Source organism: Colletotrichum spaethianum, assembly GCF_022836535.1.
Source record: "Colletotrichum spaethianum MAFF 239500 DNA, contig45, whole genome shotgun sequence".
NCBI classification, from domain to species: domain Eukaryota; kingdom Fungi; phylum Ascomycota; class Sordariomycetes; order Glomerellales; family Glomerellaceae; genus Colletotrichum; species Colletotrichum spaethianum.
The window spans coordinates 330,187-346,663 of record NW_026054815.1 but is presented as its reverse complement, the minus strand read 5'-3'; the positions used below and the strand labels follow the sequence as shown (position 1 = coordinate 346,663).

The 16,477-nt window shown below is 52.8% G+C and overlaps 5 protein-coding genes across 5 annotated transcripts; 2 read left to right on the top strand and 3 right to left on the bottom strand.

Moving 5' to 3' along the window:
* Positions 1-5,108: 5,108 nt before the first annotated feature.
* Positions 5,109-5,984, top strand: ColSpa_11385 (uncharacterized protein; the record flags this gene model as incomplete). The annotated part of the gene is made up of 1 exon (XM_049277597.1): positions 5,109-5,984. The coding sequence occupies one exon, from the start codon at positions 5,109-5,111 to the stop codon at positions 5,982-5,984; it is 876 nt and encodes a 291-aa protein (XP_049133554.1).
* A 1,167-nt stretch (positions 5,985-7,151) lies between these two features.
* ColSpa_11384 (methyltransferase fsa4) lies at positions 7,152-8,588 on the bottom strand (the record flags this gene model as incomplete). Its single annotated transcript, XM_049277596.1, has 4 exons — positions 7,152-7,468; positions 7,548-8,017; positions 8,077-8,203; positions 8,255-8,588. 4 exons carry the CDS (start codon positions 8,586-8,588, stop codon positions 7,152-7,154), a joined length of 1,248 nt encoding a protein of 415 aa, XP_049133553.1.
* Positions 8,589-10,005: 1,417 nt separating this feature from the next.
* ColSpa_11383 (secondary metabolism regulator LAE1) lies at positions 10,006-11,178 on the top strand (the record flags this gene model as incomplete). Its single annotated transcript, XM_049277595.1, has 2 exons — positions 10,006-10,453; positions 10,511-11,178. The coding sequence occupies 2 exons, from the start codon at positions 10,006-10,008 to the stop codon at positions 11,176-11,178; spliced, it is 1,116 nt and encodes a 371-aa protein (XP_049133552.1).
* An 852-nt stretch (positions 11,179-12,030) lies between these two features.
* On the bottom strand, positions 12,031-12,948 carry ColSpa_11382 (uncharacterized protein; the record flags this gene model as incomplete). The annotated part of the gene is made up of 1 exon (XM_049277594.1): positions 12,031-12,948. The coding sequence occupies one exon, from the start codon at positions 12,946-12,948 to the stop codon at positions 12,031-12,033; it is 918 nt and encodes a 305-aa protein (XP_049133551.1).
* Positions 12,949-14,469: 1,521 nt separating this feature from the next.
* On the bottom strand, positions 14,470-15,812 carry ColSpa_11381 (uncharacterized protein; the record flags this gene model as incomplete). The annotated part of the gene is made up of 4 exons (XM_049277593.1): positions 14,470-14,924; positions 14,947-15,014; positions 15,073-15,575; positions 15,633-15,812. The coding sequence occupies 4 exons, from the start codon at positions 15,810-15,812 to the stop codon at positions 14,470-14,472; spliced, it is 1,206 nt and encodes a 401-aa protein (XP_049133550.1).
* Positions 15,813-16,477: the final 665 nt, after the last annotated feature.

Here is a 16,477-nt window from a genome sequence, read left to right as displayed (position 1 = left end):
GTCGGGAATAGCACACATGTCTCAAGACGGCAGGGCCAGGCGGAAGGGCCAGGCGGCTGGAGTTGGGCCATTGTTGTCGAGTCCAGTCCGTTCCAGTCCAGTGGAACGTGACCCCTTGGGCTCGTGGATCATTGCCAGTTCCGGGCTGGCTGGCGCGAAGGAGTCACGCATCGAAGGTGAGAACGACCGTAGGTGGCTGAGGTCCCGGGTTTGTGAACCCGGACGGGATGGAGGGTCGGACGAGGGGGCAGCTAAGCTTGGAGCCGTTGATGGCGCTGAGGGTGTGCTTGGAATGAGAGGGCTTGGATGACGGCAATGATCAGGTTGATGGCATGAATGGAGCTTCATCGTGCGGTGGCGGAGCCGTGAGTTGATCCGGGGGAAAACTATGCGTCTCTCATCGCAAGCCTCAGATTTTGCCGTATTTTTAAAGATGAAGAGTGTTCCTTTTCGCTCAAGTTCTGCGCGATGAGCGTCTCGCAATCACAGCATACATGGCTGAGCACTCCCCCATCCATCCATCCCGTCTCTCTGAAATGTGTGTACCGGTAGGCACACGTAAAGCGAATCGTAGCCCGTAGGGTCGGGTATGTACGATGACCACCCTGGGTCGGGTCGCAGCAGGCGACACGTCTGTTGACGCGGTACGCGATGATTGGACTTGTGTGAATCAGGGACGATGCAACGGCGTCCAATCCGTGGTCAATTGACTCTACAGTGGGTGTGGTGGCAGAAGTCTGAGACTGGTGGATGGGTGCTGGTGAGTCTTGACATGTGAAAAAGAGTCGACGGGAACCACACCCTTGATGGCATCCAGAGAGGCGCGTGAATCCTTCAACGGAAATAGCACCAGTATTCAATACGCTGAGCATTGCTAACGTGGTGATCGTCCTCTCGTCCGTTGGAGAGGCCCGGGAAGATGAGACAAGGCACAGTAGAACAAGACACTTGTGCTAGGTAGTATTACACCAGCTGCCGCCTCTGCCTCCAGCTGCACTGCGCATCCATCTCAGGTGACTACAACCCTGACATCAGCGTTGCCGTTCGGTATGTCCAACGCTGGGTGTTGTTTTTGGCTTGTGATGTGTGCGACTTTCCCATAACGGCACCTTTCATCGTGACCTGAAGCTTTAAGGCTGCAGACCTCCTCTGTCCAGGCCCGGTTTGCCTTTTGAGGAGAGATGCATAACAAAGGTGTCAAAGGACGACCAACTCTGATCTTCATTCGTTCATGCTCGTTGCCTCAACTCGACTCAACCCTGGTGACATCAAACATTGCAGCCCAGTAGAGTCTCCAACTGAAGATCAGACCTAGCGAGCCCTCTTTCACAAAGTTTTTCGTTTGTTGTTCTTCTACCCCTCCTCTAAGGATTCCCCAGATAATCGATCAGAAAGGAGGGGGGAACCAGGAAACGCATGTGCTTGACTCGGGTCGCGCAAAGTACAGACACAAGCGCAGACACTACCAACTTCTCCACCAAACTCATCCTCGCCCAGCATTCTAGCGACATCGGCGGTTGCGCGGGAGAATTCCAGTGAGGGGCCGCCGTAGACACTGGCAGGGGGAGTTCCCTGCAACACGTCTTGACTTGACTTACTCTTGTGGTGCTTGGCAGTGTGGAAGTGTGTGCCATCATCGAAAATCCACACACACGAGAAGGACACCAGGAACCGGAGAGTCAAGCATAAGCCCACTTGTTGCTGTCACTGTCAAAAGTGCATCGGGCGACTAGAGTGCCCTCAACATCAGACAGAGCGTGGCGGACCGAAACGCCAGAAGAAACGAAGCGAGACAGGGCAATAATACAAACAAAACACCGTCAGTCGCGCCAATCGAAGACGCCGGCTTCATTTGGTTCAGCAGCACCATCGAGAGACAAGCCGAATTCACGCCGACCGGGAGTCTTGCTCTGCTCTTGACGTTTACCAAAGATACCAGAAGGCCGCCATCCCGTTCCCGCCCGTCATACCACGGACGCCTTTCAGCAGAACCGGACCAGGGCTAAAAGATTCATCGCCTCTAGTCGCCGAAAGTTAAATCCTCGGGCTGCTCTCCGGTCCTTCAACCCCAATTCCTGTCTTCAATAGTTGAGCGAGCTAGCTGTCATCCATCTCCACGGCCGTCGGACAGCGCATCAAAGGTGGAGATAGTCACACCACGCCGGGCCATCCTCGTCTTGAAGCTTTTCCGTCTGTCGCCTCTCAGGATTTCGGTGACACACGCACACACGCACACATACACGCGCTCACTCATCTCATCTTCAGTTACTCACCCTCGTATCGTGTGTTCTCCTTGTTCCATTCGTAACCTCATAACTCTACTCAACTCATCCTCTCATACTCATCCGTGCGTCACCGCTACTTTGACCCGGAGGCTTGGGGCCTTTTACTCGCTGCGGACCCAACAAATTTTTGACCATCGAACCTATCCTGCGACTCATCATTGATTTGCGCAATACTTACAGCCTCTAGGCCAGGGAATCACACCCGATCCACCATCCTGCATACAGCACCGACTGAACTCTCTCTCTTGCTCACCTCACTCACCCACACACGCAACCTTACACGCATCGCGCATGCACACACGCATCAGGCAACCCTGTAGTTCTAGGCTTCTGTACTCTTCCCAGTCCGGATAAAGGCCGAGTACGTACCTGCGCCGCCCACTCCCATCTTTCTCCTCTCACCAGAGCAACGTTAGCTGCATGAAAACGCGCCGCATTGCAGCTTCGCAACGTACTTGAGACGACCCGAATCGACGAATCCTAACCGCCATCCGCCAACTGCGGCGAAAACCCCCAACAAGGCACCTCATCCTCGAGTGGATATCCGTGTTTCTTGCGTTTCCCTTCCTCTCCAATCTCCAGTTATCGTCTCCACCGCGTTGCATCAACAGTGTCCTAGAGGCCACACAGGCTCACGGTCTAGAACTCACTTCAACCCGACGCCGGTGCTGCTCTCCAACCGTCCAAGTGACCGCTATCTCATCCCGAAAAGGCGGTTTGGTGGCTGAGCATCCCGTTAGCGTGTAGCGACAATCACCGGGCACTACATCATCATCTCATCTTTCGAAACTCTGCGGCACGCGAGAAAAGGTCCTCTTTTTGCATTTGCCCTCCGCCCCGTCCTACTCGCAGGCCACTTCCCTCGACGTTTCTGTCTCGTGTCGTCTCTGCCCGCTTTGTGGCCTGAACCTCAATCAGCATACCGTCCTGGTGCAGGTCTGCAGAGCCAAACTCGTTTGGTCCTGTTCACCCCGGTATATCACCGCCATTTCTCTTATTCACCTGTTACTCTGCCCAGACCACTTACGCAACTCCTCCCTCTCCTCTCTTTCTGTATGGTTTAAGACATACATATTGGGGGCCTCGGGACCTGGATCTGGACCTCGAACTTGACATCGGCGGCTTGTGGTCTCATTCACTGCGCCCTCACCTGGCCTCCTGCACCTGCATCCCCCTTCCGTCCTGCAGCAGCACCACCACCACCACGTTGGACTTGACTTCACCCCCTCACTCGTCTGATCTTCCACCAGCCGTCAGTTGTCCTGCTGCCCACTGCTGTTGCATTGCTGCCTCACTCATTCGTCTTCCTCATTGATCCTGGCACCTCACACAAACCCAGCCGTCTATCGGAATTGGATCCCTATCCCCTTCCAGCTCGCTCCACTGCCAGCACACATCTGATTGACATTGACATTGACATTGCCATTGTCGCAGTGGCATCCCGCATAAATCAACGGCCAACCCAATCCCCTAATCCACCGCACCGGAACCCCCCCCCCAAAATCAATATTGGACTAGGGAAAACAACCTCGCGGCTCATCCCAGCCGGCATAGCAACAAACACATCATCAACCTACGTACAATCAGCGATCAACCCTAGCCAGGCAAACCCCACCAAGCCCGTCGCAAGGCGGTTGTCTGTACCTACATATTCCCATCCAGCCCAGGCTCCTCCCGCTTCCGCTTCACCTCCCGCAGGTTCTCGCTCTCATCATCTATCCCCTCCCCCCCACGCCGCAAACCTGGTGGTACAAAGAGAAAAAAGAAAAGAAACAGTCGAAGAGGGCTTTGTACAAGCACCTGCCAGCGCCCCCCGTCACCCCCCATTCCTCAGCAAGACATCCCAGGTCCCAGCTGCAGCACCACGAGACCCCCATCGGCGCCTCACCGCAACATTCTGATCCAATCACGACCGTCTAGCCCGCCCACGACGACAACTCCCCCTGCCACCCACGACCAGGGGTTGATCACCAAGACCTCACGATCACCACACAAAAGGAGGAGAAGCACAGGCCCAGTCCCCCCGATTTGCATCTACAACCCGTCCATCGTCTCCTCTGGCCCTGTAAGGACCTGCATCTGCCGCCGCCGCACGAAAAGCTTCAAAACAACAACAATACCCGGTTGTCCACTTCTGCATTGGGAGAGTGACAGGGGTAGAAAGAGACGAACCAAAGACCAACGAGTCCACTCCGACACTTTTGTCGTCAGATCAACACTCAAACGGGGGACCCTCAGCAGAGGGGTCCAGGTTTTTTATTGACCGCAACTTCGAGCACCACTCCATCAAATCTCGTCCTCATCTCCGCCTTTCCTTATCATCTCGTCAACGCACATTTATTTAATTCAACACTCCCCCTGGGAGGCCCTCCGCAAGCGAGATCTCTCCTTTTCCAGACTTCGTTTACCTTCGCAGCTCGCAGCTTGGTTACTAAAAGCTCGCTCGTCGGCATCGCTGTTCTCATCAAGCACGACTTTCATACATACACATACCCAAAAACATATCACCTCCGCTATCGCTCGCACACTGCGCCGCTTTGCGTGCTCGATTAAGTGAGGGGGGAAATCCTCCAATGGATCTATAGTGAGGATTCAAATTCTGTTGTTTTGAGTTCTACAATATTCGCCCACGATTTACTCTTCACACCCGTTGGATGAAGCCGGCAGCATCTTCCCCTTGGTGTCCATCCACTTCTTTCCCCAGCTTCGTGAGAGACCTGGCCGACTAGTCCCACCAACACACTCTTCATACACATATACCTACGCACATACCACAGACAACGCATCGCAATCATGTCTCGTCTTTCACCATTCCCGTCTAACATGACGTTCCGCACCGAATCCCGCGCTAGCGTCGCGGCGTCCGACACCACGTATTACACCTGCGCCTACCAGAGCTTCCACGACGTCGAGCTCTACGCTCCCAGCTCACCGCCCTCCAAGACCCCCGTACTAGCACCGGCTCCGGTCCGGGCTCCGGCGCCTCCTTCGGCTCACCATCACCAAGACTTTCAACACAAGGACAAGGAGCCCGAAACAGCCGAGATGCGCCGCCAGGACTCCGGCTATGAGTCCCTCCCGCCACGATCCTCCTTCTCCAACCCTCGTCGCACATCGACAGCATCATCCTCTCAGTCGTCTAACTCCCCGCATCCTCGGTCCCGCGGTCGCCCAACGATTCGCCGCGCACCAAAGACGAGCCCGTACCCTACGGCCGCCCGCACCAGCGGCAGCAGCTTGTACCACCCTCACCGCCAGAGCCTTCACTCGGCGCATTCCCAGCCGCCCGCGACCTTCTTCCACTTCCCTGCGCACCCAACGGATGTGGAGCTCGCTGCCAGGCGTCCCCGCGAGGAGCTTGAGCTCGACCAGCGACAGCTGCTCTCGCCAGGCAGGGAGGAGTGCACTGGAGTTGCGCCGCTGCCACCGCAGGCTACGCACTATTGGACCAGCGACCGAACTCGGCGGTTGGAGTATGCTGCTATCGATGCCGCAAGCAGGGGCGTCAAAGGCTGGGTGAAAAGGCACCTCGTTCCGGACTGCTTCGTGCCCAAGGAGAAGCACGTTGCGTTCGACGACGATACCGGCAGTGTGCGACGCTACCGACTCGAGCTCGACGAGGAGATGCCCTGTGAGAAGGGCAGGTGTGGGGGCCGCAGGAGGGGCTGGTTCGAATGGAAACGATCCAAGACGGCTTGAAACCCGGATTTTGATGCGATCGGGCAGTACCCGCACCCATTTTGTTTTCGGATGTTTTTCTGCATATTTCTTTCAATCTTGGTGTTGACACGGTTGGCTTTCACGGATCATGGACTTAGGGGGGATGGATATTGCATTTAGTCGACACGGCATCTGCACAAGCGGCCGGGCAGGCTGCACTGGCGTTTTATACCCAGCATTTGGTAACGTTGGAATTTTCTACTTTTCTTCTTTTGGTTCCTTAATCTTGTTTTGTAATGTTTGTTGCCGAGAGAGTCCCACCGAGGTTTTCGGAGACGAGAGGCGAAGGACATGAGTTGGTTTCGAGCATCAGAATGGCATAGCGACATATAGATGATAGACGATGTGATGAGACCAGCTGAGAAGGAGCAAAGAGCTTCCGTTGGGGGAGAATGCTTTTGAGGACAGAGGGACTCGTATACAGACTGAAAGTAGTTGATAGCTTCAAACAGACTGGATTACACTTAAGTGGGTGCCTCGAGATTTCACTCCTGTGCTGTTCGTAAATGATCTTGAAAGAGTCCCTATTCGTCCACTCTAGCTCGTGCCATCCGATCGCGACCTCCCCGTTTCGACGGCTACTACGAGTATCGTGTGCCTCATACACCGCTAGTCCCTAGACCCATACTTCGAGAACCACGGTACGTTGTTGTGGATGTCCCGGAAGACCGGCGCCCTTCCGCCCGGGTCCGAAACCCAAACGGACCGGCCCGGATCAGCCGCCTTTCCGGACAAAGAGGCGGTGAAGAATTGGGTCTGGGGCCAGATTGTGTACCGGTATGGCTTTCAATCTTCAGACTAAGCACGTCGTGAGTCAGTGCTTTCAAGTGACTGGGATGGGGTAAAGTTGACCGGATGAAATTGGAGGCTCCAAACGGCACTGATCTTCGAATTACGCGAAGGGGCCCTAATACTTTCCATAAGGTGCTGGTTCATAGGCTTGTATAAAGATATAGTCTTCTCCTGTCGATATTATGCAGCGTTCGCAGCCGTCTCGACTACTAAGTTCCAGCCCATCAGTTGTCTCGGCATCTTCACCGCCTGTCAACATGCCTCTCCTGCATCACCATAACATTGCCCGTCCCTTATGCACGACCATATCGATCTCCTCTTCGATCCGCCTGAACCTCTCTGTTCTCATCAAAGTCACTTCTCTGCCTTGGCACATTCAATTACAGCCAAGTGTCGCCACGGACCGTCGCCCATTGACACGCCCTTGATCTCCAACCCAGCCTCCCCTAGAATTCTTTTCCAGCACTCGAGAGTACGCTGCTTGCCGCCGAATGTGAGCATCATGAAGTCGAGCATCGTCGCGGTCCAGTGCGGCGGATTACCCATCACGTCCTCTTGAATCAGGAGCCGGCTGTCATCTGTCATGGCCTCGGTTATGATGCGGAGCATATTGACGCTAATCTCATCGCCGTGATTGTGTAGACATCGACGAATCCAGTATGTGAGGGCCCCTAGATAGGCGGTCAGCTGACTGTCTCGGAGTTTCGGTAGTCTATACCGGAATACGACAAGCAGTCCATTACGGCTTACCTTTGACGGGTTGCTCTTTGTGAAAGTCGATGACCTGCTTCTGCACAAGCCTCATATCCTCATCATCCAGCTTCTTCACGGCCTCAACCACCTCCAGTCGATCCTGCAGAACGCACCTCTCCAACGGCAGTCCAGGAAATTCGCGGTGGATCGCCTTGATGGACTGCCCCCTACCCGCGCCGACGTCGACAAATAATGGCCGATCCGAGGAAGGGTACTCTTTAGCATAGTTGATCACCCAGCCAAAGTCATAAATCCCCGATATGGGCATCTTCTCCTCAATCGGCCCCATGGCGCGCAGAAACTTCTGCATTCGTGGAGGGTCGTGCTGTAGCATCTCATAGAAGCTGTATTCTGGTACGCCGTAAGCGTACGTGCCAGGAACGTGGTTGAGGGTTTGCGGCTCTTTGCGGCCGTACTTCTCGAAGTAGGCCGGCATGTGCACGTAAGGCACTAGACCGTTGTCCCAGCTAGAGAATTTCAGTCCCTTTGATTTCCTTATGGGATAGAAAAGGGGGTCATGACTTACGCCATGCCAAAGATCTGGCCTATTGGGTGGGCCTCAACATAAACGCGCGAGCGTTTGGTGTGGGCAACCGAGTTGTCTCCGACTTGTTCCAGGAAGTTTATTGATGTGAGCACACCTCCAATTCGTCCTTTTATTATAGCGTCAGTAATCATTCTTCCAAACGCAATGTAAGACTCACTTATCAATGACTCTTCAGCATCAACCCTCCCTGCCAGCTCACCGTACGAGATGCTCCCTTCAAGCGGGATATGATCATATACCTTCCACTCCGCGAACAGTCTCTTCGCACCGAGCTGTGCAACTTGTAGTGTGGTATCGAACCATTCATCTGCGGGCTCCTTTACGGCATTGATGAGCTTAGTTGCGGCTTCAATGATCCGTCGCCGCTGAGCCTTGTCGAAGTCTCCACCGGAGGATCCGGGATCGGTCACAAAGCTCTGGAGGGCCGCGTTGACCTCTGCCGTTGCGGCGGCGGCCTCCTCCCGGACCAGGTCGCCGACGTCGTCGTTCATTTGGGGTGGTCTATTTTGAACTGGCCCTATCAAGGCAAGCTTCTTCGAATGCTGGCTGGCGGCGTGAAGCACGGGCAAATAGCTACACGGGCGGATTACTCGCGTTCCCAGCTGACGATGACGACGTTTGGCAGCAAGCTTCCAGATCGGTTACCCAAAAGCACCGATCAATTGAACATCACCACAGAATAACCAGATAGACGAAAAATATCAGGATAACTCATTAGCAGCAAAAGAACTTTGAGATTGAACACCGGATAGATGGTAAACTTGTGCAACCCCCCCACGGATGCGGGGTCATGATATCTAACTAGCGGGGAGAATCGGAGGAAACGTCGAAGAAAAAAGTCGATTCTATTGCCCTCGAGTTACCCTAGCCTTTTCCGATTCCGAATGCACTGATACTAGCTTATTTCGAAAGATAGCGGTAACTTGATACGGCAGCTCGTTGTGGCGTCGCATGTGCTGGCTTAAACGTGGCGCACTTATCACCCATTTGCAGGGTACTGGCAATCAGGAGTCTCGGGATATCCGTAGATCCCACTGAATGCCAATGGTCACTCGGAAAACGTGGACGCCAGCTAAAAAACTAACAAACAATGGAATTGGGGGGCAGGATGGGAGTACGAGGGGTTCGGGCTCAAAGAGCACAACAACCAATAATAAGAAACATTGCGTAGCGCCACCGCGTGATGATGGCGTCTTACGCAGCTGCCGACCTCTGACTATTCCCGTTCTGGCTACGCTTACCCTCCATCGGCGTCGACAGTACCAAAGTCCGCCGCAAAGCTAGCAGATTCAGGTTATGGCGCCGGCCTGCAACCAGAATCCAGCTAAGTAGAGGAATGCCCACGGAGTTATAGATTGCAATAGGCTGGGCGGAGAAATTTCCTTTGGGGATCATGCTGGTCTCTTCTACACACCACTCGTGCTTTGATCTGAACACTCACTCTTCTTGTCGGGCCTCGCTGGGTGCTTCTGCTGACGGCAAGGGAAAAGGAGGCTAAAGCTCAAACATCCGATACGGTAGCACCAACGGCTCTCTTTGACCCTCATGTTTCCCATTTTGTCTCTTTCATCGGCTCATTGTCAAGTACACGTACCGACTCGACTGACTTCCTGACCCAGATCCCACTCCAAGTTGGGTGTTCGTCAACTTTTAAAGCTCTAACAAATGTTTCGCTGGGTCCTCAAAAGCCGTTCCAAACCCCATTACGTTCTGGCTATCTCGAGTCACTAAGTCGAAGCACGAATTTGGCGTCGCTTCCTGGCTCTAACGCACAACGCACTCTCAACGACTTACGGCCATACCTGGTCGCAAACCATTTGCTCGGAGAGAGGAGGGAGAGCCGATCAAAATACCACCAGCTCCAGTGTAATATCCAACAGTTCTGGCTTTGCCTAGTGTTGCGCAGCCATGGCAGATACTACTGTGAATGAGGCCACTGAGCTACCACGAATGCAACCAACAGTCTCGCCCAATCCGCTACAGCTTCAGCCAGGGTCCGAACAGGAAATCACACTGGCGGAAAACAATGTAGAGGCGGACACAAACGATGGCGCGTCGTCACAGGGGGACGATACCTGGGACGAAGGTTTCGACAGCAGGAGCGTAGGCAATCACTCGGCCTCGACCTCACTGTCAAACAGCGTACGCGACTATATCTTCGAGAATACACGGCGGTATCACAAATACATGGAGGGGAGGTACTTGATGCCCAACGACGAGCCGGAGCAGGAACGTGAAGATATGAAACATGCCATGTGCGTCAACGTCATGGACGGGAAGCTCCATTGTTCACCGCTGGATGGCCCACATAAGATTATTGACATCGGAACGGGGACGGGGATATGGGCGATCGATAGTGAGTTCTTAGGCCACTCCATGCTCTTTGCGATTCATTGACTGACGCGTCGCAAAGTGGGCGACGAGTTCCCTGAGGCTGAGGTCGTCGGCATCGACCTCAGTCCTATTCAGCCAACCTGGATCCCTCCCAACGTCCGCTTCATCGTTGACGATGCAGAGGCCGAATGGGTTTGGCCTGAAAACTCGGTTGACTTTGTCCACGCACGACACATGTGCATGGCCATCAAGAACTGGCCGCGTCTGCTATCGCAAACATACAATTCTCTGAAGCCTGGAGGCTGGGTTGAGCTGCAGGAGCTACGGTTCCACCTCCAGTGCGACGATGGAACGATGCCGGGGCCAGACCAGTATGGGTACGGCCGGTTTGTCGATCTGTGCATGGCCGGTTTTCGAAGCTTCGGCATTGATCCACTGGCGATGGAGAGAAACCGAGAAATGCTCCGCGCGAGCGGCTTTGAGAATGTTGTGGAGAAGGTGTGGAAGGTGCCCATCGGAACATGGCCACGGGATCAGAAGCTCAAGACGATTGGGCTATACAACCGGAGTATGCTTATCGACGCGTTACAGGCTGTCAGTATGGCACCGTTGACGAGGGGATTAAAATGGAGTCCGGCTGAGGTGGAAATATTCCTGATTGATGTGCGCAAGAGTTTACTGAACTCTTCGATACACTCTTATCTGACCTTTCATGTCGTTTATGGGCAAAAGCCGGTTGGTGCCTAGATTTTGTGTTCTGTGTACAAGGTCGCAAGTTAATGAATACCACGGAAGAGTTTGTTTCCACCCGTACATGATACTCCGGTTGCAAGGCAGTCTTTACAGTATCAGGTTAACTCTAAGATTGGGTGTATGGTAAAGACGTTAATATTGCTGGAGTCGGCTTTACAAAACCAGCTCGAAAATTGTATTCCTCTCAGTTCGCAATCAAGGCATGAAATCTCGACATCCACGTTTCGCAGGGCAAACATCCTTGAGACCATTCTTGCTCGCGCCATTATTCAGGCTGATCTTGGGAACATTGTTGGCTTGATTAAGCAACGTGTTGTCAATATTGCAAATTGAGCAATCTCAGCCAATTTTGCACAAACCGATGGGTGCTGTCTTACCACTGAACTGCTGGCATCGCGCTCTTCCCTTTGACTAAAGCATTGCGCAGCCTAACCACCATACGTTCAATCTCTTTAGTGTAAGACTGGGTATTCAATACTTGACTATTTGTACTTTGTTCCATCTATAAGGACCACCCACAAGTGGGAATTTGCAACCTTTACACCTACTGACTTTCTCTAAACGTGCCTTTGACTTTTCTAAGGATCTTCTGGCTGGAAATGGACTGAAAATGACAGTATACTAAAGTTATTATAAGCTCAAGGCTGTAGCAAGGTTATGCGCATGATTCCCATACGGGTTTCATTGCACGTATTATAGGCCAGCTTCTTCCACAAAGAGCTAAAATTGCAATGCGTCTATTTCTTAGTCCATAATCCTTATCTTCCATTAATTTTCGGTTGGGTTGACTCGTTTGTCTATGTAATCACGAAGTATGCCCACTTGTACAAAAATATCGGCAACGTTCTAGTCAAAAGCAGCCTCAACACTAACTCTCACGTCCAGAACGACGGGCCTATGATCTGAGATATAAAGCCCGTCATCAAACTTGTTGGGCAACACCGCGTGACTCAAGAACTCCATGGTGCGAACCGTCGGGTCCCGCACAAACAGGTAGTCTATCAGTGTATCGTCCCAATTGATGTCTGTGAAAGCGGTATACGTCTTCGAGTGACCTGTTCTGCGCGCTTGGTGTACAATATTGCGGGTATCGTGCATGTTGCTCTCCGCAACCAGCGTCTGGTAGGCTGCGTTATCTGGTGGGATGTTCAAGTCACCGCCAAGAAAGACGGGTGTCGTTCCCTCAAACAATGATCCCAACTCCTGGGCTAGATCAACTAAAAGCTCTGCGCTACGTTCCTGTGCCATCTTTCCCTGGTGATCGAAATGTGTGCACATGTATACCAAAGGCAAGCCAGTCTTAATATGCTTGAACGACGCAACGGTGACGATTCGTGGAAGCGCAGCGTCCCAGCCCCTGGAACCTGGAACTTCTGGAGTCTCGCTTAGCCAGTAGGTTCTATTCTCAACGAGACTCCATGTATCCGGCTGATAGAAGATGGGGGAGAACTCTCCAGCGGCAACGCCGTCGTCGCGGCCAACGCCGATGTGGGCCCAAGAGGGCCCGAGGTCTTCGGAAATGTCAAGGAGTTGCTGCTCGACGACTTCTTGCATGCACAAAAGAGACTCGGGGCGTACTGCTGTTTCATAGTTGAGCTGAGCGGCGAGGCGGGGCCGACGGGTGGACCAACGTGCTTCGTTGATGCCAGTTATAGGTGTAGCCCAACGGATATTGTAAGTTATGAGTCGGGGGGTGAGGACTGTCGTTTGACAAAGAATACCGACGGCCCCAAGGAGCACAGCCGTTGTAACACTAGCTTTCATGGTGACTGGATGCTCCCTTACTGCCCGGACACTCGTTGAAAGAGCATTTCGCTATCAGCTTGGACCTTCGCGCACCTGCACCATTTATAAGGCCTTTTCTGACATAACTCTTACACTCTGTCTACAAATTGCTAGTAACAGCGAGTGAGGGGAAAGTGACCTCGAATCTTGACAGTATGAGCTCAGCTGCATGGGAATATCACATCGTACGCTTTATCTGCATGCACGTCTTTTTCCGGTTATCTAGAAATCCGGCAAAAGCTATTGCTTCTACAACTCATCACCTACCGTTGACCAGTAAGATTAACGTTTAGGCACCTTCCCCAGATCATCACCATGGTCCGCCTTCACGTGGGAAACCAAACCCGCTCATTCGCTGCGGAAGCGGAGCACACTCGGCTCAAAAGAGATAATGCCTGGCACGAGAGCCTTGGCGAGGATGATGGGTTTTCCGGGAAAGTTTTGGCATCTCGGCCCAGACAAATTCGTCCTTTCGTCTGCGCTTCTAAATCGGGTATAGATATGCGGCGTCCATAACGGATGATTCGCAAATGTCTCCATTGTTTCATTTCCTGACTCCTTCCATAAGCAGAGAGGGGACGAATGCCTTAATGCAGGAATATTTAATTCCGCTTACCTGCGAAGCTTCCAATGCTGTTATCTTGTCAAGGTTCACGGGACATAGAGCCCGGTCTGACAAGTAGGACATAGGATTCAATCCTAGGCCTAATGCGAATTGCATAGCTCTTTGGATTTCACACTAGCAACCCAAACTGACGAGACCACGTTGCCAAGGATTAGTAAGAGATTATTTGGTGCAGAATGCTTCATAAATGGCCAGGCCCTCACCGACCACACGAAAAGGGATTGTGTCCGAAGTTCAAGACCCACTTATTCTATGGCCTGAATGACGTATTCTTTCCATGAGGTCTAATGCACATTTGCCATAAACCATAGATGCACAATGTGAGGATGATTCGGGGCTCGGCTATCGGATCTGCGCTCTCGCACTGACATAAATGACCCAGATTCCACTTTGTGCGCAGCCCGCTTCCGAATCGTCCCTTCATGGGATATGAGTCACGAGGGTTTTTAGCATTACCCAGATACCCGTCCAGATGTTGGGGGCTGGGTGCTCTTGTTGGATCCAATGCACAGGGGCTAGAACGTACACTAACACTTGCAAGGACAGGAGATTCAAATACAGACTTTTTGGCAGCAACATTTTCTATGTACATAGTATGGATGAAAACTTTCTGCTCATGTCCTCTTTTCCACGAAGACAAAGTGGAGCGGGCTGCCATTTCCTGTCAGGCGAATACGTAACGATCGATCCTAGCCCATCATTGGCTGATGAGGCCTTTTGCGTCGTGTGGCCACTGCCTAGATTTGGCTTAATTTCCCCGTAAGAAAACGCGCAACGTGATCTGGAGCAATGTTGCATCAATCGTGGATATTATACATGATTTTATACACTAGTGTGAAAAAACCGCTGTAGATCGGATAATCACCGGGGGCCTCTCAGCGAGACATGGGAACGTCTCCAGGCCGGCCCGTAGTATTCCTCATGCCTGGTGACATTTCAATGTCGACCTGATATGTGTACTGCGCATGTATGCCAGCCTTCTGGTCGCTCGGCAGCAGGTCTCCCTTATCCGAATCACCGTCCTGGAGACGTTCCCACGTCTCGTCGCCCCTGCCGTGAACCGTCGCCAAGCTGAAACCCACGTCGGTTGGGTTGCGGAATCGATCGCGGCTTCGCGGCTCGAGAGGCTTGCTTCCAATTGTGAAGAGCCCCGTCTTTGTCCCACTTCCACTCGGGTTCGTGCTTTCCGTCGTGCCGCGGCTTCGCGCGATGAAACGACGTAGCGAGGGTACGGATGAGGCTATGCAGCCGATGCCAGTCTCAATGTTGGAGCAGAGTACTGTATGGGCGACCCAGACTATCTCGTTGTAAGTTTCATGATACAGCGAACCTGGAGATTGGGTATGACTCACATTGAAGGTCCTGCTGTGCCTTGAACCTGTTGACGTAGGGGATGCGGACCATGGTGATAATGGATGCTCTGGGAGAATGTCAGCTAGTGTGCCGCGTCGTATCCAAAACGACTTGTGGAAACTTACACAGAAGCAAAGGACAGCAGACCAAAGACTTGCAGCTTGGTCTGCGTCTTCATCTGGGTTCCCCATAAAATAATGGCAGGTACTACAACCAAAGCCAGATCCGTCACAATGGTTGAGCTCGTTGCAACATGGCCGATGGCAACGAAGACCTCGACAGACCCGCAAGTTCCTTCACCACTGAGTATCATCGCTGGCGTCCACAGGGCGTTGACCGGGTGGCAGTAGAGCAGCGTTCCGATAAAGGTGATCAAGAAAGATGCCCACGTGACACCGAGCAAAACCCAAACAGCAATACGAAGGCCCTTATCGGTCGTGATGATGCGTTGAATGGTGAGGCAGACGGAGGACTTGACGAGAGCGAGGGCGATAACGTAAATCAAGATCCAGACGATGTAGATCTTGAGAGCTTCCGAAAACATCCACATGTTCAACTTCTCCTGCAATGTTCCTAGTCCGACGAGGCATCCATAAATCGCGAGCGCTACAACCACCACATACACGATCTGAGAGATCAAGTTAGCCCTACGCTCCTTCCAAATGGTTCAAGATACCAATCATACAGTTCCTGCTAGCATGAGGCCGTCGTCCAGACCGAACGTGCCCTCAACCAGACGCACGCGAGTGCGTACTCCAACGCATAGTACCGAGATGACGAGGAATATGGACGAGATGATGATGATGGCTAGCGGCAGCCCTTCCGGCTCGAGGATTCGCAAGTTGGGGTCGACGGTTGTTGACATATTGGCGGCACGTGTTGATCAGTTCTACAACAGCACACACTCACGCCTCGGTCGTTAGAGTAGGTGACAAAAAGGCGCTCCCTCGAATTATAGGTAAAAAGGCAAGACAACCAACAATATCTTGGTTGGGAGCTAATGTACCGCTTCCGCGGATCTAGTCATGCAGGGGGAAACGGGAGCCCGTAGGATGAGGCGTTCTTTGGGGGCCGTTGGAAAAGATCAGAGCCGGGTTAGGTTTCATGCATGTAACCCCAGATATCAGCACTTGAGGAATTGCATTTTGCGAGAGGTGTCATGGACTCGCCACTGGAAGAAAATACTGATGCAACCAACCGAGTCTGTATTCCATCGCCGACGCGCCGGCGAGTTCCCCGTCCCATGGGCCAGGGCCCTAAGCAACCCAAGTCAAGGCAACCGGAAGGCCTGGAATGAGGCAAGGTTGTGGGGTTAGACTGAACTGGATCCCACTTTGCCCACTTTGGCATCACCAGTGAGGAGTGGAGTCGGGCCCGAGCAGCTCGGGTTGGCTATAGATGAAGACGCTAGACAGGCGAGCAAACCCAGGGGTTCGTTGTGGAAGACGAAGAACTCCACAACACTAGGCAAAAGACATCGTGAAGGTCCGAAGAAAAGTCGAACCATGCATGGAAGGCGGTTTGACAGTC